The following is a 22,253-nucleotide window of genomic DNA, read 5'->3' on the forward strand; positions in this document are numbered from 1 at the left end:
CATCTCTTGAGCAGCGATGGGCATCTACTGAACAGAGAAACCAGACCTTCATGGAAGTCCTTCTGAGCAGGACTGCCAGTGCAGATATGGGTCCCCATGGCCCTCTGAAGCGCAGCAAGGTGCTCTCAAGCCACTTCCACGCGCTGGCCCCTTCTGGCCTGTGCAGCTTCAGGTGGGTGAGCAGCAGCCTGGTGCTCCTGTTGCTGCTGCTGTTGTTCCTGGTTCTGCTGGTGCCGCGGCTGGTGTTCGAGCTCATCTAATGCACAGAAGGGAAGGAAATAAATGGCTCCCATGCTTCTGGTATATGCCTCCGTTGAGGAAGCGCTGAGTGAAGGTGGCGAGCGGGGTTTCCCAGGAGGTCACACTGGAGATGTGTGTGAGGCTCCAACCTTCCACAGGTGTGGTTAAGCCAGGTAAAAGTTGCCCCAGGCCTGAAACAACAAAGTCCTACCACCTGCAAATGATGACTGATCAAATCTCCTCTTTAATGGTTGACCTGTAGCTGATAGTCAGCAAGCCAATAGTGCTCACGCCAGGTTTCACAGGCGTGATCCCCACCAGGCGGGTTTTACATGGGAAAAGGGTTAAAAATGCAAGGGCCTATTAAAATGGGATTATAAAGGCCAATTATTGCTGTTGGAGGCAGGACTGATTCGGGACCATCAGACACGCCTGGGTTAAAATGGCTCGGGGTCAGGAACCAGGCGGGGGGTCCCGACCCCCAGTTTTTGCGATTTTTAACCCCCCACACGCCTCAAAGCCCGCCTCACGGCTGAGTTAAAATCGACCCCCATGTTTGGGGAGATATAAATGTCTGTGAGAGAGAGCCATAGAGGGAGTCAGAGAGAGAGAGAGAGTGAGAGAGAGCGCCCAATAAAACAGGACTGAGACAGTGCAACAAGATTAAATATAATTATGTCACACAATCATCATACAGTTAGATTTTCAATCCTGTCCCTGGGGCCACTTCGGTCCACTGTGTATATCAATGATTTAGCTATAAGCTTAGAGGGAATGGGGTTTAAATTTGCAGATGGAACCAAAATAGGAGGGGTAGTTAATTCTTTAGTAGACCGACGGAAGCTGCAATGGGCTATTGATAAGATGGTGGAATGGGCAAAGGTGGCAGCTGTAATTTAGTAAGTGTGAGTTGATACATTTTGGTAAAAATAGCAGTAATGATAATCTAAATGGACGTAGGCTCAGTGCTATCAAAGCAAAGGGATTTGGGGGGACAGGTTCACAAGATATTAAAGACAGCGTCTCAGGTTGGTAAGGCTGTAAAAAAGCTAATGGATTTCTAGGCTTCATCACAAGAGGTTATATGGGGCGCGAAATTCGGTTACGCCCCGTTTGGGGGCAGTAACCGAGTTAAGCCCGGACATTTAGCGCCCGGAGAGGAAGTACCACCCCGGCCGCTAAATTCAGCTTACTGCCCCGCACAGGAAGTGGAGCACAATCTTGGGCACTCCACTTCCTGGTGGGGCGGTAACTGAGGCGTTTCAATGCTCCTCCAGTTCAGTTAAAGGGGAGGGCCGCTGTGCACTCCGCAGGGCCTCCGCTGGTCCACACTAGGCCACCAGGGCGGCATGGGGCCACGGCCGCAGCTCGGCATTGAGATGCGGTGCCGGGCTGCACGATGGCGGCCAGGACCACGCCACAGCCCACCACGGAGGGCTGACGTGGAGGTCGTCCAAAAAAAAGAAAATGGCGGCGCGGGTTGCAGCTGCACCACCCTCTTAAATACTGCCATGTGAGTGGAGGTCGGTCCGGTTCGCGACCCGCGGGTCTGGCACTGACACTGCATGCAGCAGCCTTGCGGGGTGCAGCTGAATTTCTGCCGTGGGGATGTAAGGGGATGCGGCGGGGCGCTAAGGGGTCGCCACGCACGGCTATGATGTCATCCCTGGCGGCGCAGCGGCCCGGGGCGCTACCGGCGCCGGTGCAGCACTAATGGGTAATACCTCAGAAACGCCCCACCGAATTTCTCAGGAGGCACTTTTTTCGCCCTCCCCCAGGCGATAAGCCCTTTGCACCCCATTAGCGGCCCCTGGAGGCGCTAACGGCAGGCGCAAAGGAGCTGAATATATAAGGCAGGAAGTAATGATGAGTCTATGTAGATCCTTAATAAAACCTCAGTTAGTGTAGTGTGTGCAGTATTGGGCTCCACACTGTTGCGTCTTTGGAAAGGGTTCAACACATTCACTGGGATGGTGCCTGGTAAAGGGAAATACAAAATATGAAGAAAGACTTGAAAAATTGGGGCTTTTATCATTAGAACAACACATGGCGGGGCGATCTAATTGAAGTTTAAAATTATGAAAGTGGGACAGGGTAGAGAGAAGCAATGGTTGCAGGGTCAAACATAAGGGGCCATAGATATAAATTTAAATGTTGTGGCGGAGCCACTAAAGGACTCAGATCGTTTGTATATAATTCCCTTTAACAACATGTTAGCTACAGCCTGAGTCTGTATCTTTATTTATACTGTTTACGTGTACAGAGCGTGATTACTTTAACAGCGCGGGTAAACGCGATGACGTCACGCCGTACATCACGTGATCCCCCACTGGCGGGAAGAACGTGATGACGTCATGACGTCAACCACGGGACCAGCCAGCAGTCCTTGTGGAGCCTCCGAACTGAACAGACCTACACTTGATGTTCTCCTGCAGTTACTTGTTTAAACCTGTTAGTTTCCATTAAACTTCGTTTTGTTTGAGCGCCTGAGTGGACCTCAGTCTTTGGATAGGAACTAGACATTCCTACATTGGTGACCCTGACTTTTGTGAACGGTTTTCACAGAAGACAATCAACATGGAAATGAACGCCGTTACCTCGAAGCTACCGCAGTTCTGGGAGCACCAACCAGCCGCGTGGTTCATCCAGGCTGAAGCCCAGTTTGCCATCAGGGACATCGTTGCAGATCAGACCCATTATTATTACGTGGTCTCCGCTCTCGACAGCGCCATAGCCTCGTGGATCGTCAGCCTACTTGGTCGTCCGCCTACTGATCGCAAGTATGACACGTTAAAGGCGTGGTTGCTGCAGGTCTTCGGGCTCACAAAGTCAGAGCGCGCCCACCGGCTGCTCGCTATGCCCGGCCTCAGGGACTCCAAGCCGTCCGAGCTCATGAGCCAGATGCTCACGCTCCTTGGTTCCGAGCCGGAATGCTTCCTCTTCAGGGAGCTATTCCTCAGCCTACTCCCAGAGCAAGTTCAGGCTGCCCTAGCCAGGTCCTAAGTCACAGACTGCGCGGAGCTTGCTGCCGAAGCGGACAAGATTTTCGCGGTGACACAGCAGTACTGCGCGGCCACGAGGCGCCCATCCCCCACAGACGCTGCTCCAGCTCCTCAATCAGCGGGGTTGTGCTTCTACCATGCCCGTTTTGGCGCAAAAGCAAGATGCTGCCGCCCTCCCTGCAGTTTTTCGAACAAAAAAAAACATCTACAGCCACCCTGGCGAAAGAGGACCGGGTCTAACGAGCGCCCTGCGGCTATGATGGCCATCGGAGATTCAGGGAAGCATCTCTTCATCACCGACTCCCTATCTGGTCGACGTTTCCTTCGCGACACCGGGGCACAGTGTAGCATCCTACCTGCGTCAAATCTCGATATACTAGCTGGGAGCCACGGCCCCGCCCTCGCGGCGGTTAATGGCGCGGCCGTTCAGACCTTCGGAAGGCTGCGGGTCCAGGTGTGTTTCGGCGGCCAGCGCTTCCACTGGGAATTCATCACGGCCAAAGTCACGCAGGCCATCCTTGGGGCGGATTTTTTGTGCGCCAACGGCCTCCTGGTCAATGTCAGGCACCGCCGGTTGATCAATGCGGCCACGTTCCACTCCATCCCGTGCCACCGCGGTAACGCCGTGCCGTGCACTGTCTTCTGTGCGTTCCCACCTCCAGACGACTTCACTCGGCTCCTTGGAGAGTTCCCAAATCTGACCAGGCCCACTTTCTCCTCCTCGGCCACTAAACATGGTGTAGAACATCACATCACCACCACCGGCCCCCCAGTTTACGCATGGGCCCGACGACTCGAACCCGGCAAGCTCGCGGCTGCGAAAGCGGAGTTCGACATGATGGAGCGGCTGGGGATTATTTGCCGGTCGAATAGTCCCTGGTCTTCGCCTCTCCACATTGTTCCGAAACCCGGTGGCGGATGGCGGCCATGCGGCGACTACCGACACCTGAATGACGCCACTACTCCTGATCGGTACCCGATCCCGCATATCCAAGATTTCTTGGCCCATTTGGCGGGAAATACCTTTTTTTCAAAAGTCGACCTCATCCGTGGTTACCACCAGGTCCCCGTGCACCTGCAAGACGTCTCGAAAACCACAGTCATCACCCCATTCGGCCTGTTTGAATTTCTGCGGATGCCGTTTGGATTGAAGAACGCTGCACAGGCTTTCCAGCGCTTGATGGACTCCGTGCTTCGGGACCTAAAATTCCTCTTCGTCTACCTCGACGACATCCTCATCGCCAGCCCTAGCAAAGAGGAGCACTTCTGCCATTTGCGCACCCTCTTCACACGCCTCAGACAACATGGTTTGATTATCAACCCAGCCAAGTGCCAGTTCGGCCTGCAGCGGATTGATTTCTTGGGCCACTGCATCACATCAGGCGGCGCAATTCCCTTACAGATGAAGGTTGAGGCGGTTACATCTTTCCCGCTCCCGCAGACCGTCAAGGCCCTACAAGAGTTCCTCGAGATGGTCAATTTTTATCACTGGTTCATCCCTAAGGCGGCTCTGCTTATGCAGCCCCTGTACGAGGCCCTCAAGGCCAAGTCCGGTAAGGATCCGATCAGCTGGACGGCCGAGATGGACCGGGCGTTCGTCGACACCAAAGGCGCCTTGGCCAACGCAATCATGCTGGCGCACCCGCTTCCAGGTGCCACCATTGCCCTTACCACCGACTACGCAATCGGTGCAGAGCAGGAACAGTGGGTGAATGGGACGTGGCAACCGCTGGCGTTTTTCAGCCGTCAACTACGGTGAAACGAAAGAAAGTACAGCACTTTCGACCGGGAGTTGCTGGCTCTTTTTCTAGCCATCAGCCATTTCCGGTTCTTACTAGAGGGACGTCCGTTCACGGCTTATGTGGACCACAAGCCATTAACGTGTACTATGGCCAAGACCGCCGAACCGTGGTCAGCTTGGCAACAACGTCACCTGACGTTCATTTCAGAATTCACCACGGACATTCAGCATTAGTCCGGCAAAGACAACCTGGTGGCGGATTGCCTCTCCCGCGCGACTGTGTACGCAGTCCAACTCGGAATCGACTATGCCCTCATGGCTGCGGATCAAGCCTCGGACTCAGAGGTCCAAGCATACAGGACCAGCCCCTCTGGCTTCCAAGCGGCCGACGTCAAATTCCATGCCGCAGGCACCACGCTACTTTGCGACATCTCCATGGGAGTTCCCCGCCCTATCGTTCCAGTCGCCTGGCACTGAAAAGTGTTCGACGCCATACACGGGTTGTCACTCCCTGGCATGAAGGCCTCGCAAAGGCTGATGTCATCAAAATTCATCTGGAGGGGTATGCACATGGATGTCTGCGACTGGGCCAACACCTGCGTGGTCTGCCAAAAGGCCAAGGTACAGCGTCATGTAAAAGCTCCATTGGCCACTTTCGCTGTTCCAGAGCGTCGATTCGACCACGTGAATGTGGACCTTGTGGGGCCGCTTCCACCTTCTCAAGGTTTTACACACATCCTCACAATGGTAGACCACACCACTAGATGGCCAGAGGCCGTTCCTTTGGTTTCCACCACTTCGGCAGACGTGGCCAGAGCTTTCATCTCCTCTTTGGTTGCTCGTTTCGGGGTACCGGCGGACATCTCTTCCGATCATGGACCGCAGTTTTCCTCTGAGCTCTGGAACGCTGTGGCTCAGGGACTCGGCACCAAACTACATCGCACCACCGCCTATCATCCACAGACAAACGGCCTGTGCGAGCGATTCCACAGGTCGCTCAAAGCCGCTCTGCGGGCCAGTCTTCAAGGCGCGGGATGGGTGGACAGACTTCCCTGGGTCCTTTTGGGTCTTCGTACAGCGCCCAAAGAAGATTTGCAATCGTCCTCGGCGGAACTCGTACATGACCAGCCACTACGAGTACCAGGGGATTTCCTCCCGTCTCCAACAGAGCCATGGTCCGCATCCCAGCAACTCGTCAGCCACCAGGAAGCGGCCAATGTTTCGCTCCAGTGCCTACGTTGCATCACGGCTTACAGAGCTCCCACGTCCCAACTGAGCTGAAAAGCGCCGAGTACGTGTTTATCCGCCACGACGCTCACCGGGATCCGCTCAAGCCTCCTTACACTGGTCCCTTCCACGTCATAGAGCTGGGAGACAAGACCTTTTCGGTCGATATCGGTGGTAAACTGGACCACATATCGGTTGACCGGCTGAAGCCGGCACACTTAGACCTGGACCGCCCAGTCGAAATCGCTCAACCGCCAAAAAGGGGCCAACCGCCCACAGTCGCCATGCCAGATCCACCACAACCGCCCGCCAGCTCGACCACCGTCCATCAGCTTCCACTTCAGGGTTACAGAAGTCACTCGGACAGGCTTGTCAGGCCGCCTCGCCGTCTCACTTTTGCTGTTAAAGACAATTCTGGGGGGGCGCATGTGGCGGAGCCACTAAAGGACTCAGATCGTTTGTATATAATTCCCTTTAACAACATGTTAGCTACAGCCTGAGTCTGTATCTTTATTTATACTGTTTACTTGTACAGAGCGTGATTACTTTAACAGCGCGGGTAAACGCGATGACGTCACGCCGTACATCACGTGATCCCCCACTGGCGGGAAGAACGTGATGACGTCATGATGTCAACCACGGGACCAGCCAGCAGTCCTCGTGGAGCCTCCGAACTGAATAGACCTACACTCGATGTTCTCCTGCAGTTACTTGTTTAAACCTGTTAGTTTCCATTAAACTTCGTTTTGTTTAAGCGCCTGAGTGGACCTCAGTCTTTGGATAGGAACTAGACATTCCTACAATGTAAGAGATTTAGAACAGAGGGCAGGAGAAACTGAGCTGTGGGGCTGTGGAATTCACTTCCAGTGTTAGTGGTTGAGGCAGAGACTAAGTCAACATTCAAGATTTGATTGGATAGATGGATGAAGGCAAAGAGGATGAAGGATATGGGAACATGTCAGGTAAATGGGATCAGAACTATTTGCTGGCATGGAGGGTTAAGACTGACACAGACTGGTTGGGCTGAATGGCTTGTTTCTGCATTGTAACTTCTATGTATTCCTACGTAACGAACTAATGAATGGGAAGCAGTTCCTCTTTTATTGCTTTAATCTCATCCATGAAGCCTTCCTGAACTTTAATGCCTGATTTGTGAAGTCCATTTTCTTTTGACAGGGGTGAAGAAGGTTCTGTTCCAATTTGTAGTGAAGTTCTTTCCCCCCGATCCTGGGCAACTACAAGATGAACTGACAAGGTGGGTACAGACCGCTCCTGCTCTGAGGAACGCAACCAACTCAAGTTACCATTAAAATCCTAAATGATCATTTTGTAAATTCTAGATGGACCTCACCTGTTGCCAACGCATATCAATTTAGATTATGTGCTCTGGAGTGGGGATTGAACCCACAACCTTCTGACCTTAGAGCCAAGAGGTTTTTTTTCATTCATTCATGGGATGTGGACATCGCCGGCGCATTTATTGCCCATCCCTAATTGCCCTCGAGAATGTGGTGGTGAGCCGCCCTCTTCAATACAACTGAGTGGCTTGCTGGCCATTTCAGAGTTAAGATTCAACCACATTGCTGTGGGTCTGGAGTCACATATAGGCCAGACCGGGTAAGGACGGCAGATTTCCTTCCCTAAAGGACATTAGTGAACCAGATGGGTTTTTACAACACTCTGGTAGTTTCATGGTCATCATTACTGACACTAGCTTTTTATTCCAGCTTTATTTAATTGAATTTAAATTCCCCAGCTGCCGTGGTGGGATTGTGAACTTATGTCACGCGGATCATCAGTCCAGACCTCCAGATTACTCATCCAGTAACACAACCACTATGCCACCGTACTACTTCTTCGGACCAGTGCCATGGGATCTTTTATGTCCACCTGAAAGAGTGCAGCCACTGAGCCACGGATGGCATTTAAAGCATGCACGCTTCTCCCATACTGCTGCCTGTGAGCTGAGGAACAGTTGTGATGTTTAGATGAAGCTGTGGTTGACCCAGGAATGTGCGGGAAATTTCTGCCAGCTTACAGAAAGTCGAGCAACCTCTGGCCCCCTGCCAGCACTCCAGTGTAGGGAAGGCCAGGGCAGGGGAGGGCTACACTTTCTGGAGAAGCACTCCTGCTTTACCTTCAATGCCTCCTTCTGCTTCTATTCTGGTATTCCCACATCAAATACTATGACATGAAATTCACCTTACCATGTGGCTGTGCCCGTGTTAAAGCTCAAAGTAACAAATGAGTCTATGGGTTAGGTCCCCTAACAGTGATTGCTGGGACAATGGTTATATCAGTACTTAGTGTCAACTTACATTCCACTCTGATTAAGAGGGACAAAGTACAGGTGAAAACATGCAGTCTACACTTCCTACAGACTGTACAGCCTTAACCAACGTCTCTGAAACGACCGAGCCATTTTATCCCAATTATCCAAAGCACTTTTATGACCGCCTTATCATTCCTTAAGAATTCTCAAAGGGCTAATTATAGAAAATAATTCCAGAATGACATCATTGTTAATGAGCGAAAAGTTAATTAACATAATGATTTTAAAAATCAGACGCATTTCAGAAGTTAGTTTCAGAGGCTGAAAGTGACATAATGCTGAACTATAGGAGTGAAAAGGTTAATTAAACCTGTGTTCTACTCACTGCCCTCTCATTTTCTCTTTATTGTCTCGTCTTGCCATTAGTTTTACTAGAGCTTCACTTATTTGGCCTTTTGTCTGCAGATCCCATTTAACCTACTGCATTTATACACAAGCCCATTCTCTTCCGAGGTGTCAGCCATGGCTCAGTTGGTAGCATTCTCAACTCGCAGTTAGAGGCTTGAGCAGATAATCTCGGCTGACACTCCTGGGACAGTACTGAGGGAGTGCTGCAATGTTGGAGGTGCCGTTTTTTGGATGAGACGTTAAACCGAGGTCCCATCTGCCCTCTCAGGTGGATGTAAAAGATCTCTATTTTGAAGAAGAGCAGGGAAGTTCTCCCTGGTGTCCTGGCCAATATTTATCCCTCAACCAACATCAATAAAATAGGTTAACTGGTCAAATATCTCATTGCTGTTTGTGAGCGCTTGCTGTGTGTAAATTGGCTGCTGCATTCCTTACATTACAAAGTGACTACACTTCAAAAATACTTCATTGGTTGTAAAGCACTTTGGGAACGTCCTGAGGTTGTGAAAGGTGCTATATAAATGCAAGTTCTTTCTTTCTTATCATATGCAGTTAACTAAGTAAAAGAGACATGGGGACAATGTTTTTTTCTGGGGAAACATTCTGATATTCTATAGTCTGCATTATAATTTTGGGAGGTTACACAGCTACGCTCTCTCATTGCAGCACTCCCTGAGAACTGAGCCTGCCCCCAGGATAGGGGCACCCAAACCACAGCCCATGGGTCACATGCAACCTCCAAGCCCCAATAATCTGACCCTAGAAGGCCAAGCAACTCAATCTTACTTGTGTTTATATTTCTTGATTGCTGGTTCCGAAGGAGCTTCATGTTGTTGCTTCATTGGTGGATAAACCCTAAATAAGAACACCAATTAGTATCAGTAACTGCAACTATTCACAGCTGTGAGCCATGGCTCAGTGGTAGCAGTCTCGCCTCGGAGTCAGAAGGTTGTGGGTTATCTATATCTTATCTACATGCTCCCCCTCGGCAACATCATCACGCTGCTTGTCCGACATTCAGTATTGGATGAGCAGAAATTGCCTCCAATTAAATATTGGGAAGACTGAAGCCATCGCCTTCAGTCCCCGCCACAAACTCCGTTCCCTAACCACTAACTTCTTCCCTCTCCCTGGTCACTGTCTGAGGCTGAACCAGACTGTTCGCAACCTTGGTGTCATATTCGAACCTGAGCTGAGCTTCCAACCCCATAATCCTCTTCATCACCTACTTCTACCTCTATAATATCAGACACCTCCGCCCCTGCCTCAGCCCATCTGCTGCTGTAATCGTCATCCATGTCTTTGTTGCCTCCAGATTTCACTATTCCAACGCTCTCCTGGCCGGCTTCCCATCTTCAACCCTCTGTAAACTTGAGCTCATCCAAAACTCTGCTGCCCGTGTCCTAACTCGCACCAAGTCCCGTTCATCCATCAGCACTACAGTACTGAGGGAGTGCTGCACATTGGAGGTGCCGTCTTTCCAATGGGAAGTTAAACGGAGGCCCATTCAGCCCTCTCAGATGGATGTAAAAGATCCCACGGCACTACTACAAAGAAGAGCAGAGACGGTCTCTCTGGTTTCCTGGCCAATATTTATCCCTCAACCAACACATAAAACAGATTATCCATGAATTTATGTGCAGTATTTTTTTCGAGGCAGGCAGAGTATCTTTCTGATCGTTTACAACATGTCTTGAACTGGTAATGTTGCTGACAGAATTTTCCTTTTAATGAGACCTGGTGATTGCAGGGTGAAAACCCCATAATTACCCCTCAAGAACAATCTGCACAAGTAGCGGTAAACCCAATACAACATTGGACATATTGGCATATCCACTCAGCTACTGCCCCCCTTGTTTGAAGCAGTGAGCACTTAACCCTCTCTCTAAGAAGCACCAACATGGACCTCACCTTCAGTCACCTCTATCACCTACACTTGGCTAATGATGCACATACACTCCTTTTTGAATATATTTTGTCAGCAGTTATAAGCAGTTGCCTTTAAGAGACTTATTTTAATTTGGCCCAGACAGAATTGTCTAGCTGACTGAGCTGGAAATTTTCTGATTGCGAGAATTCTGTTTTATCTTTGACCAGCAGTCGTTTGCAGTTGATTTATGTTTGGGAAAAAATTATACCTGCATTTAATCCATTTTTGACGCTGGAATCATCGACACACCATCTAATAAACACTTGCATCTAAGTAAATTCAAAGCAGTTATTGGTGGAGATAAAACTTAATGGGGCAAAATAAAATGTTATTTTTGTTACACCCTGCATCATAGTAATTCCCTATACCTGTAGATTTCTCGGTAGATGCACTTTCCCTGTTTTTCTCGTATTTGTTCTCTGGATGTGAGCGTCGCTGGCAGGGCCAGCATTTATTGCCCATTCGTAGTCACCTTTGAGAAAGTGGCTGTGAGCCGCCTTCTTGAACCACTGCAGTCCATGTGGTGAAGTTGCTCCCACAGTGCTGTTAGATTGGGAATTCCAGGATTTTGACCCAGGGTTGATGAAGGAGTGGCGATATATGTTCAAGTCAGGATGGTGTGTGACTTGGACAGGTTCCTGGGGGTGCCAGTGTTCACATGACACTGCTGCTCTTATCCACCTCGCGGGTAGAGGCCATGGGGCTGGGAGGTATTGTTCAAGTAAACTTAATGAGTTGCTGGAGTACATCCTGCAGATAGTATACACTGCAGCCACTGTCCACCAGTGATGGATTTGGTGGATATTGAGTCCAGTGGCAGGGGCATGTCGAGCTTCTTAAGTATTGATGTGGTTTGAGCCATCCAAGTGAGTGGTGAGTGTTCCATCACACACCTGACTTGAATCAATGCAGGTTCAGCACAGTTACGAGTTTGGGTTTTAACTTTAGATGGTCTCCTTGGGTAGAGCACCATTGGCCTCTTCCATAACTGGACCTCATCGATGGACAAGAGTGTGCCTTTAAATTTAGACTTTTTTTTATCAAGGACAAGAAAAAGCCATCAGATCCAAATTTGGCCTCCCTCCTTGGCTGATTCCATCCCCATACACCAGTTATTTTATAACTGTTATTTTAATACTGAACTGAGTGAAAAAGCAAATGGTGGTTAAAAAGAATATGGTGAAACGATTTGAATGCTTTGATTGGTTGGTTTTGTTGCACTTGTTGTTTCTTGAATGGTAGTTTTGTCAAAAAAATTGAAGAATTTAATTACTCAATTTTGTGTTCCTTATTGGTACTTTTTAGTTTGTTCATATTCAGCCAAGAAGATGATGCACCACCACCTTCTCAAGGGCAACTAGGGATGGGCAATAAATGCGAGCCTTGCCAGCGACATCCCGATAATTCAAGACAAACAAATCTGATAATTGGATATAATGTAACAGACTATTGGCAGTCAATCCTGACTCTTTTGCCCCTCAGACATGTGACCCAATGGAGATGTGGCACTGTTCAGGCGTGATGTCTCTGTGACCTCACCTTCAGATGGGACGTTCCTGAAAGGCTTGACACTACACACATTGATGCGCTATCAATTACTCATAAAAGACTGAGAGTTAGAAGAGTAACTAAAGGCTTTTATTAACAACAGAATGGAGGTCTGCCTCGAGTGGTCGACCGGTCCAGGATACCAAGGGCTGGGGAGCAGTCACCTTTATACTAGGACCTGTGGGAGGAGTCAGCCGAGGCATGTCCAGGCATGTACACAGTGGAATACAAACAGGACAAACAGGAATACAAACAGTGGTTTACCACATTCACCCCTTGTTTAAAATTGAGTCCGGCGGGGTGAAGTGTATTAAAAGTTAGTGTATTGGAGTCTCTCCGGAGGTCTTGTCTGCCGCTGTGATCGGCGTGGCGACGGCAGGGGTAGTGAAGCTTCCGGCGTCGAGTCCAGCGTAGGCTGTGGCACAGGCGTGTCGTCCTCGTAGATGTCGAGCGGGTCGCGGGGCCCAGGCCTGCCGTCTGCTGGGGCTGGATATCGGATCGTGGGGGGGGGGTGGTAGTGGGTAGTGGGTTACTGTGGTCCCCGAGGGTGCAAGGTCTCTTATGGAGACTGTGTCCTCCCGCCCGTCCGGGTATGCGATGTAAGCATACTGGGGGTTGGCGTGGAGGAGGTCGACCCTCTCGACCAGGGGGTCCGTTTTATGGGTCCTCACGTGTCTTCTCAGTAGGACCGGCCCTGGGGACGTCAGCCATGGCGGTAGCGATGTCCCTGATGTGGACTTCCTTGGGAAGACAAACATTTTCTCATGAGGGGTGGCGTTAGTGGCAGTGCAGAGCAGTGACCGAATAGAGTGGAGCGCATCGGGGAGCACATCCTGCCAGCGGAAGGTTGGAAGGCCCCTAGACTTTAAGGCTAGCAGGACGGCCTTCCAAACTGTTGCATTTTCTCTTTCCACCTGTCCGTTCCCCCGGGGGTTGTAACTGGTGGTCCTGCTTGTGGCAATACCCCTAGTTAGCAGGTACTGACGGAGTTCGTCGCTCATAAACGATGAGCCCCGGTCGCTATGGATATAGCTGGGGAAGCCGAACAGGGTGAAGAGGTTGTTCAGACATTTAATGACCGTGGCACTGGTCATGTCCGGGCAGGGGAAGGCGAACGGGAAACGGGAGTACTCATCAATAATATTGAGGAAGTACACATTGCGGTCGGAGGAGGGGAGAGGCCCTTTAAAATCAACGCTCAGGCGCTCGAAGGGGCGAGTGGCTTTTATCAGGTGGGCCCTGTCTGGTCTATAAAAGTGTGGTTTGCACTCAGCGCAGACTTGGCAGTTCCTGGTCATGGTCCTGACCTCCTCAATAGAGTAAGGCAGGTTGCGGGCCTTGATGAGGTGGAAGAACCTGGTGACCCCCGGGTGGCAGAGGTCATTGTGGAGGACCCGTAGTCTATCGATCTGCGCGCTGGCGCAGGTGCCACGCGATAGCGCATCCGGGGGTTCATTTAGCTTCCCGGGCCGGTACAAGATCTCGTAGTTGTAGGTGGAAAGTTCGATTCTCCACCTCAAGATCTTGTCATTTTTGATTTTGCCCCTCTGCTTGTTGTTAAACATAAAAGCAACTGAACGCTGGTCAGTGAGCAGGGTAAATCGTTTTCCGGCCAGGTAGTGCCTCCAATGACGCACAGCCTCCACAATCGCCTGGGCCTCCTTCTCAACAGCGGAGTGTCTGGTCTCCGGGCCTTGGAGGGTTCGTGAAAAGAAGGCCACGGGTCTCCCCGCCTGATTGAGGGTAGCGGCCAGGGCAAAGTCGGACGCGTCGCTTTCCACCTGGAAGGGGATGGATTCGTCCACTGCGTGCATGGTGGCTTTGGCAATGTCCTCCTTGATACGGTGGAAGGCTAAGCGGGCCTCTGCCGTCAAGGGAAAAGAGGTGGACTTGATCAGCGGACGGGCCTTGTCCGCATAGTAGGGGACCCACTGGGCGTAATAGGAGAAAAACCCGAGGCACCTCTTCAGGGCCTTGAGGCAGTGGGGCAGTGGAAGTTCCATAAGGGGACGCATCCGGTCGGGGTCAGGGCCGATGACTCCGTGTTCCACAACACAGCCAAGGATGGCGAGGCGGTTTGTGCGGAATATGCACTTCTCCTTGTTATATGTCAGGTTTAGGAGTTGGGCGGTGCGGAGGAATTTTTCGAGGTTTGCGTCATGGTCCTGCAAGTCACGGCCGCAGATGGTCACATTGTCCAGATATGGGAAAGTGGCCTGCAACGCATTTTGATCTACCATCCGGTCCATCTCCCTTTGGAAGACGGAGACCCCGTTGGTGACGCCAAAGGGAACCCTAAGGAAGTGATAGAGGCGGCCGTTTGCCTCAAAGGCAGTGTACTGGCGGTCCTCAGGGCAGATGGGGAGCTGGTGGTACGCTGATTTCAGGTCAATGGTCGAGAAGACGCGGTACTGCGCGATCTGGTTGACCATATCAGCTATACGGGGGAGTGGGTAGGCGTCCAGCAGGGTGTAGCGATTTATTGTCTGGCTGTAGTCGATGACCAGGCGCTGCTTCTCGCTGGTCTTAACGACCACAACCTGGGCTCGCCAGGGGCTGGTGCTGCCCTCAATAATCCCTTCTTTCAGGAGCCGCTCCACTTCGGTTTTAATGAAAACCCTGTCCCCGGCACTATATCGCCTGCTCTTTGTGGCGATGGGCTTACAGTCGGGGGTGAGGTTAGCAAACAGTGGTGGGGGGGTGACTCTGAGTGTGGAGAGGTTGCACCTGGTGCGCGGCGGGCAATTTGGAAGCTGCTGGCTGCGGACTGTGAGTGGGGGTAGGGGTCCACCGTACGCCATCGTAACACTTTTAAGGTGGCACTGAAAATCTAACCCCAGCAGGACGGCAGCGCAGAGGTCAGGCAGGACCAGAAGTTTAAAATGATCGTACACGGTCCCGTCTACTACGAGTGTCACCACGCAGTAGCCGCCGATGTCCGCCGACTGGGACTCGGAGGCCATAGAAATCCGCTGTTGCGCAGGCAGGACTGGGAGAGAGCAACGCCGCACCGTGTCGGGGTGGATGAAGCTCTCCGTGCTCCCAGAGTCAAAAAGGCAGATTGTATCGTGACCATTTACCTTAATGTCCATTGTGGAACTGGCCAGTTGGTGCGGTCTCGCTTGGTCCAGTGTAACGGATGCCAGCGTAGGGGTCGGTGTGTCGCTGCGGGTATCAGATGAGGCGGTGTCGGGGGCCTGCTGCGTCCCGGCTGTCATCCAAGATGGCAGCGTCCATGATCCCCATGTGGCTGGAGGCGTCCAAAATGGCTGCTGTACCGGTGATTCGCACACAGCCGGGGAGGTCCAAAATGGCGGCCCGCAAGGCCCACACGCGGCGCTGCTGGGGTTCGGGGTGGCTTTGGCCCTGCAGACGCTAGCGTAGTGTCCCTTCTTCCCGCAGCCCGAGCAGATCGCGTTTTTCGCCGGGCAGCGCGCTCTGGGGTGTTTTGCCTGGCCACAGAAGTAGCATTTCTGGCCTTGGGGCACTGCTGTCTGGCCTTGGGACACTGCTGCGGTAGTTGGGCCGTTGTTGGGGTGTGGCTGGGGTGGCACGGCGCTATGAGGCGGTCCTACCGTGTCCCAGGCTGTCATTCCCCGCGGCGTCCACGGTGCAGAGGAGTAGGCATCCATGCCCTGGTAGGCTGCATCCAACGATAGTGCGAGTTCAGAGGCCTTGTTGAGGTCGAGGTTACTCTGCTCCAACAGTCGCTGTCGTGTGTAATTGGATCTGTGGCCCGCTACAAAAGCGTCCCGGATAAGTTCCTCTGTGTACACGGCGGCCTTTACATCCTTACAACCACAGGCCCGGCCAAGCACAGACAGTGCCTGAAGGTATTCCACGGTCGATTCCCCAGGTTGTTGTTTACGACTCCCCAGGAGGTGCCTGGCGTACACTTCGTTCACTGGGCGCGTGTACTGGTCCTTGAGGAGCTTGATAGCATCCGCGTACGAGGTCGCGTCTTGGATGACCGAGTGCACTCGGTGGTTCACTTTGGAGGTCAGGACATCCAGTTTGTCCTCGTCCGATTTGATTGCTTCGGAGGCGGTCAGGAATTTTTCGAAACACTTAAGCCAGTGAGTAAACTTGGTGGATGAGTCCGCCTCCCGATGATCTAAGTCCAGGCATGCTGGTGTGAGGATCTTCTCCATTATAAAAATGTTGTTAATAAAATTAATGCGCTATCAATTACTCATAAAAGACTGAGAGTTAGAAGAGTAACTAAAGGCTTTTATTAACAACAGAATGGAGGTCTGCCTCGAGTGGTCGACCGGTCCAGGATACCAAGGGCTGGGGAGCAGTCACCTTTATACTAGGACCTGTGGGAGGAGTCAGCCGAGGCATGTCCAGGCATGTACACAGTGGAATACAAACAGGACAAACAGGAATACAAACAGTGGTTTACCACACACATAGAATCATAGAATGGTTACAGCACAGAAGGAAGCCATTCAGCCTGTCGGCTCTCTGCAAGAGCACTTCAGCTAGTCCCACTCCCCCGCCCTTTCTCCGTAGCCCTGCAAATTTTTTCCTTCAGCTATTTATCCAATTCCCTTTTGAAAGCCATAATTGAATCTGCCTCCACCACCCTTTCAGGCAGTGCATTCCAGATCCTAACCATTCGCTGTGTAAAAAAGTTTTCCTCATGTCGCATTTGGTTCTTCTGCCAATCACCTTGAATGTGTGTCCTCTGGTTCTCGACCCTTCTTCCAATGGGAACAGTTTCTCTCCATCTACTCGGTATATACACCTCATGATTTTGAATACCTCTATCAAATCTCCTCTCAATCTTCTCTGCTGTAAGGAGAACAACCCCAACTTCTCCAGTCTATCCACATAACTGAAGTCCCTCATCCTTGGAACCATTCTGGTAAATCTTTTCTGCACCCTCTCTAAGTCCTTCACATCCTTCCTAAAGTGCGGTGCCCAGAATTGGACACAATACTCCAGTTGAGGCCTCTCCTCGTTCTTCCTGCCAAAATGTATCCACGTGCCCGCCCATTCCACTAGCCTGTCTATATCCTCTTGAAGTCTATCACTATCCTCCTCACTGTTCACTATACTTCCAAGTTTTGTGTCATCTGCAAATTTTGAAATTGTGCCCTGTACACCCACATCCAAGTCAGTAATATATATCAAGAAAAGTAGTGGTCTAGTACTGACCCCTGGGGAACACCACTGTGTGCCTTCCTCCGGTCCAAAAAACAACTGTCCACCACTACTCTCTGTTTCCTGTCACTTAAGCCAATTTCGTATCCATACTGCCACTGTCCCTTTTATTCCATGGGCTTCAACTTTGCTGGCAAGCCTATTATGTGGCACTTTATCAAATGCCTTTTGGAAGTCCGTGTACACCACATCAACCGCATTGCCCTCATCAACCCTCCCTGTTACCTCATCAAATAATTAAATCAAGTTAGTTAAACACGATTTGCCTATAACAAATCTGAGCTAGCTTTCCTTATTAATCCACACTTGTCCAAGTGATTAATCCACACTTGTCCTTAGACACGGGCGGTGGGGGGGGGGGGGGGGAGAAATTCAGTATCGCCCCGTTTGGGGGCGGTAACTTTTGAAAGCTGGGAAACCTAGCGCCAGGGGCTAAAGATTCCTAGCTTTTAAAAAATTGGGATTTAGTGCTCCAGGAAGGAAGTGGAGTGCTAAATCAAGTGTTCCACTTTCTTCCTGGAGCGCTAAAGGATGCAGGCAGGGCAGTAGTGGTGCAGCACTGCCGCGATCCAGGGCTCCTTCCCTCCTTTAAAGGGAAGGGCCATCGCTGCCGGCTCTGCATTGGGACCAATTAGCTGGTCCCCGACGGCGGCCGCGATCCGGCCCGATCAGCCCCATGCACTTCAGCAGAGCCCCGGGCTGATCGATCGCGGCCCAGGAGAAGTGAAAAAATTTAAACAAAAACACTTTAGAAATTTAGGTATTTACCTCGGTGACCTCCCCTTTAACTTTCACCCCTGAAGTGCCCAGCCTCCCGATCAACACCTCCTGCATCTGTCGGTGTCATCACCCCGTGATGCTGCAGGGGGCGGAACCAAAGTTTGGGTCTGGGGCGCTACTGGGGCAATGCGCATGGCAATGATGTCACGATCTCTGGGCGAAGGAGATCGTGGCGCAAAGTCTTACCGCCGCTGCAAAGCTGTCACCAAAGTTCGCGGGAGTCGTTCATCTCGCCGCGTCCGGGCAGTAAATTGTTAGCGCCCCGTTATCGAATCCCGGGGGCGCTAATGGGAGTCGCTAACCTACTGAGTTTCTCCCACAGGGCTCTTAAACATGTGGGCCTAGAAATTGGGTTGGGGCGCCAAAGTGGCGCAAAAGTCGGCGGAGCGCAGGATTTAGCGCAGCGATCGGAGTGATACCGGTCGCCAGATATTCAGTTTCATTGCTGCTTGAGGGACACGGGGTGAGGCTCGAGGCGCTCCGCGTCCCTCTTAGGGCGCTGAAACTGAATATCGCAGCGCAACATGCCGCAGCGCCACACGCTGCGGCACGGCACGCTGCGGTACTGCAGGCCTTCCTCCCACTGTTAAGGGGGAGGTGCCTGCAACAGCGCGATCCCCGATCGCGAGTGCCGGCAAATGAGCCCGGCACCAAGGAGAAGTGCCGGGCTCTCGGGAAACAGCCGGCAATGCCGCGGGGGGGGGGTGGTTAGGAGGCCGGGGACGGAGGTGCTGGCAGGCGGCTGCCAAAAATGCAGCCGCACCGCACCTCCACCTTAACTTGCGCCACTGCCGGCACAGTAAGGCCCCGTGAACCGGGCGCGGGTAGCGAGCGGCGCAACTGCGGCGTTCGCTACCAAATATCGTGAACGGCGCACGAATGGGGCGCTGCGCACACTGATGATGTCATCGGTGGCGGCGCAGCGCAAATGCCTAACGCCACCATTAGCGCCCCTACTGAATATCGCCGGAGACGCAGCCAGTGGCGCTACAGCCACTGACTGCCTCTTTAGGCGCTAACAGGTGGCGCTACTCACCCAATTTCTCCCCCGTGATACCATAGCAAACTGCGAGGAAGAACCTAAGAGATTTCAGTATGAAATAAAAAGTTAGCAAGGTGGTCAAATAGATGGCCAATGTAGAGAAATGTGGTGTAGTGCTTTGTGTGAACAAGAATGATGAAAGAAAGCATACTCCAAATGATAAGACTCTTAACAGAGTGAAGGAATAGAGAAATCTCGGGGTATGAGTAACTAAAAGTGGGCGTGTAGGTAGAACGGGGCATAAAACGGGATAATGGGATTTGAGGTCTTATACACAGGGGTGCTATATATAAAAGTACGGAAGTGAAGTTGAATTTGTATAAGACATTGTTAAAGCACAATTGGAGTTTTGTGTGCAGTTCTGAACGCTTCATCATAGGAAGAATGTTATTGCCATGGAAAGGGACAGTGAAGATTCATAGTATAATACTAAACATAAGAAATTATAATTTTCAAGGAAGTTTTTTTTTATTTGTAAGGTTAGGAAGCGAATTCTAATGGAGGTTGATCGAAATTCTGTAAGATTTTGAGAGGGAAAATAGTGAAAATTTTCTTCCACTGGGTAACGAATTGTAGTAAGATAGCAGAGATTTAGGATTATCATTTGGAGATCTTTTCCGCAGAGGGTTATTGGAACATGGAATGCTATACTAGAATAAGTGAGGCAATAACACCATTCAAGTGGGAATTCATTAAGTATTTGGAAAAGAATATAAAGGGATTCGGGTAAAGGGCAGGGAAACGAGAGTAGAGTAGGTAACTCCGGTCCAAGATGGAGCACCAGCACAGACACCGATGTCCAATTGGCCTCCTACTGTGCTGTAAGTTTCATGATTGTAGGAATGAGGTCATAGTTACGAAGAAAGATTTGAAATATTGAGGCTTTTCTTTTACAGTAAAAGACGATTAAGAGGAATCTAATGGAAATTTTTAAGATGATGAAGTGTCTTGAGAGGGTAAATTGTGAAAGTGCTGGTTGGGGAATTGAGGGGACACAGACACAAGATCATTACTAGAAAAACACAGGGGAAAGTTAGAATTACATAGGATATACAGTACAGAAACAGGCCATTCGGCACAACCAGTCCATGCCGGTACTTATGCTCCACTCGAGCCTCCTCCCGTCTTTCCTCATCTAAATCTATCAGCATAACCCTCTATTCCCTTCTCACTCATATGGTTATCAAGCCTCCCCTTAAATGCATCTATACTATTCACTTCAACCACTCCCTGTGGTAGTGAGTTCCACATTCTCACCACACTCTGGGTAAAGAAGTTTCTTCTGAATTCCCTATTTGATTTCTTGGTGACTATCTTATATTGATGGCCTCTAGTTTTGCTCTTCCCCACAAGTGGAAACACTCTCTCTGTGTCTACTCTATCAAAACCTTTCATAATTTTAAAGACCTCTATTGGGTCACCCCTCAGCTTTCTCTTTTCAAGAGAAAAGAAACTCAACCTGTTCATCCTTTCCTGATAGGTATAACCTAGCATTTCTGGTATCATCCTTGTAAATCTTTATTGCACCCTCTCCAGTGCCTCTATATCTCATTCTTATAAAATGGCGATCAGAACTGTACACAGTACTTCAAGAGTGGTCTAACCAAGGTACGATACAAGTTTAGCATAACTTCTACCCTTTACCCCTACTCTCTGCTTTCTTTTTTGCAGCTAGCTGGCTATCCATTCTGCTACTTATCCCTAACTCCATATTCCATGATGTTATTCATTAGTCTATTATGTGGCATCTTATCGAAGGCCTTTTTGGAAATCTAGATAAATTACATCTACTGCATTACCCTTGTCTACTCTCTCTGTTACCTCTTCAAAGAATTCAATGAGCTTAGTCAAGCAAGACTTTCCCTTTTGAAATCCATGCTAACTATTCATTATTATATGTTTGTTTTCTAGATGTTTTTCTATTTTCTCCTTTAGTAGGTTAGTCTATAGTTCCATAGACATGTTCTATCTCCCTTCTTAAATATAGGTATTGCGTTAGCGATCTGCCAGTCCTCTGGCAGTACACCTTTTTCTAACAAATTATTAAATATGTGTAGTAATGCCTCTGCTATCTCTTCTCTAGATTCTTTTAGAATGCACGGATGCAATCCGTCCAGACCAAGGTGTAAAGTCTGTGGGTTGTGCAGTTAATAAATACACAGACTTCCCGTTAAACATACATATCTTCAACTTCCTATAAAACAAATTACAGATATAACCTCGGTGGAGTCAATGTCATATAAAACAATTTACAGATATAATCTCGGTGGAAACAGTTCACAGGTTCAGTCTCTGCGGAAACAGTTCATAGATTCAGTCTCTGATCTTGACTCGTTCCGAACAACATTTCTTTGGTGTAGCCGGTTCACCTGGCTAGCGTGACTCCTCCATAGCCTTTTTCTTGACGTAACAGCTTGAACTTTCGTCCTGTTGAACCAGCAGTGCGGACTTTTACAACCAACTGGCTGTCTTGACATTTTCCAGTTTTTCAACTAATTTAGCTCCTTTCGTAATGTCCCGCCTGGGATGGTAGAAGTGCTAATATTTTAGACAGTTATTATCTTCTGCTTCTTCTTTTTCTTTTCTGCCTTTTTGAAACTCTCGGAGCTCCTTTCTCGGCTGCCAGCTGTAGCGCCACCAACTCTCTATGTTCCTTAGACCTTAAGTGCTTCATCCGGATTTCAGCACTTTGGGAGCTTTCATCACAAGCTGGGCAGACCACATCCTCGTAATATTCAGTGTCACTCAACAGGTCATGGTAATATTCGGGTTCGTCCTGAGTTAGGCCAGCGAGAGAGCCTTCTTCTTCCTCCTCACCCGTCTGGACGTTAGCTGACGGTGGTTCCTTCCCTAGACATCTTTCTTGAAAAGACTTCTTCATGCATTCATATTCA

At 50.2% G+C, this 22,253-nt stretch overlaps 1 protein-coding gene across 1 annotated transcript in view; it reads left to right on the forward strand.

Annotated features, from left to right (window-relative positions):
- LOC147124900 (FERM domain-containing protein 7-like) overlaps window positions 1-22,253 on the forward strand; it is a 114,417-nt gene that overhangs the window by 38,818 nt on the left and 53,346 nt on the right. The window contains exon 4 of the mRNA XM_085994605.1: window positions 7,387-7,465. Within this exon, the coding sequence (XP_085850731.1) occupies window positions 7,387-7,465 (79 nt within the window). The remainder of the gene's footprint in view (window positions 1-7,386; window positions 7,466-22,253) is intronic.

The sequence above is a fragment of the Somniosus microcephalus genome, chromosome 1 (genome assembly GCF_052327205.1).
Source record: "Somniosus microcephalus isolate GS21.2 chromosome 1, FLI_Smic_1.0, whole genome shotgun sequence".
NCBI lineage: Eukaryota > Metazoa > Chordata > Chondrichthyes > Squaliformes > Somniosidae > Somniosus > Somniosus microcephalus.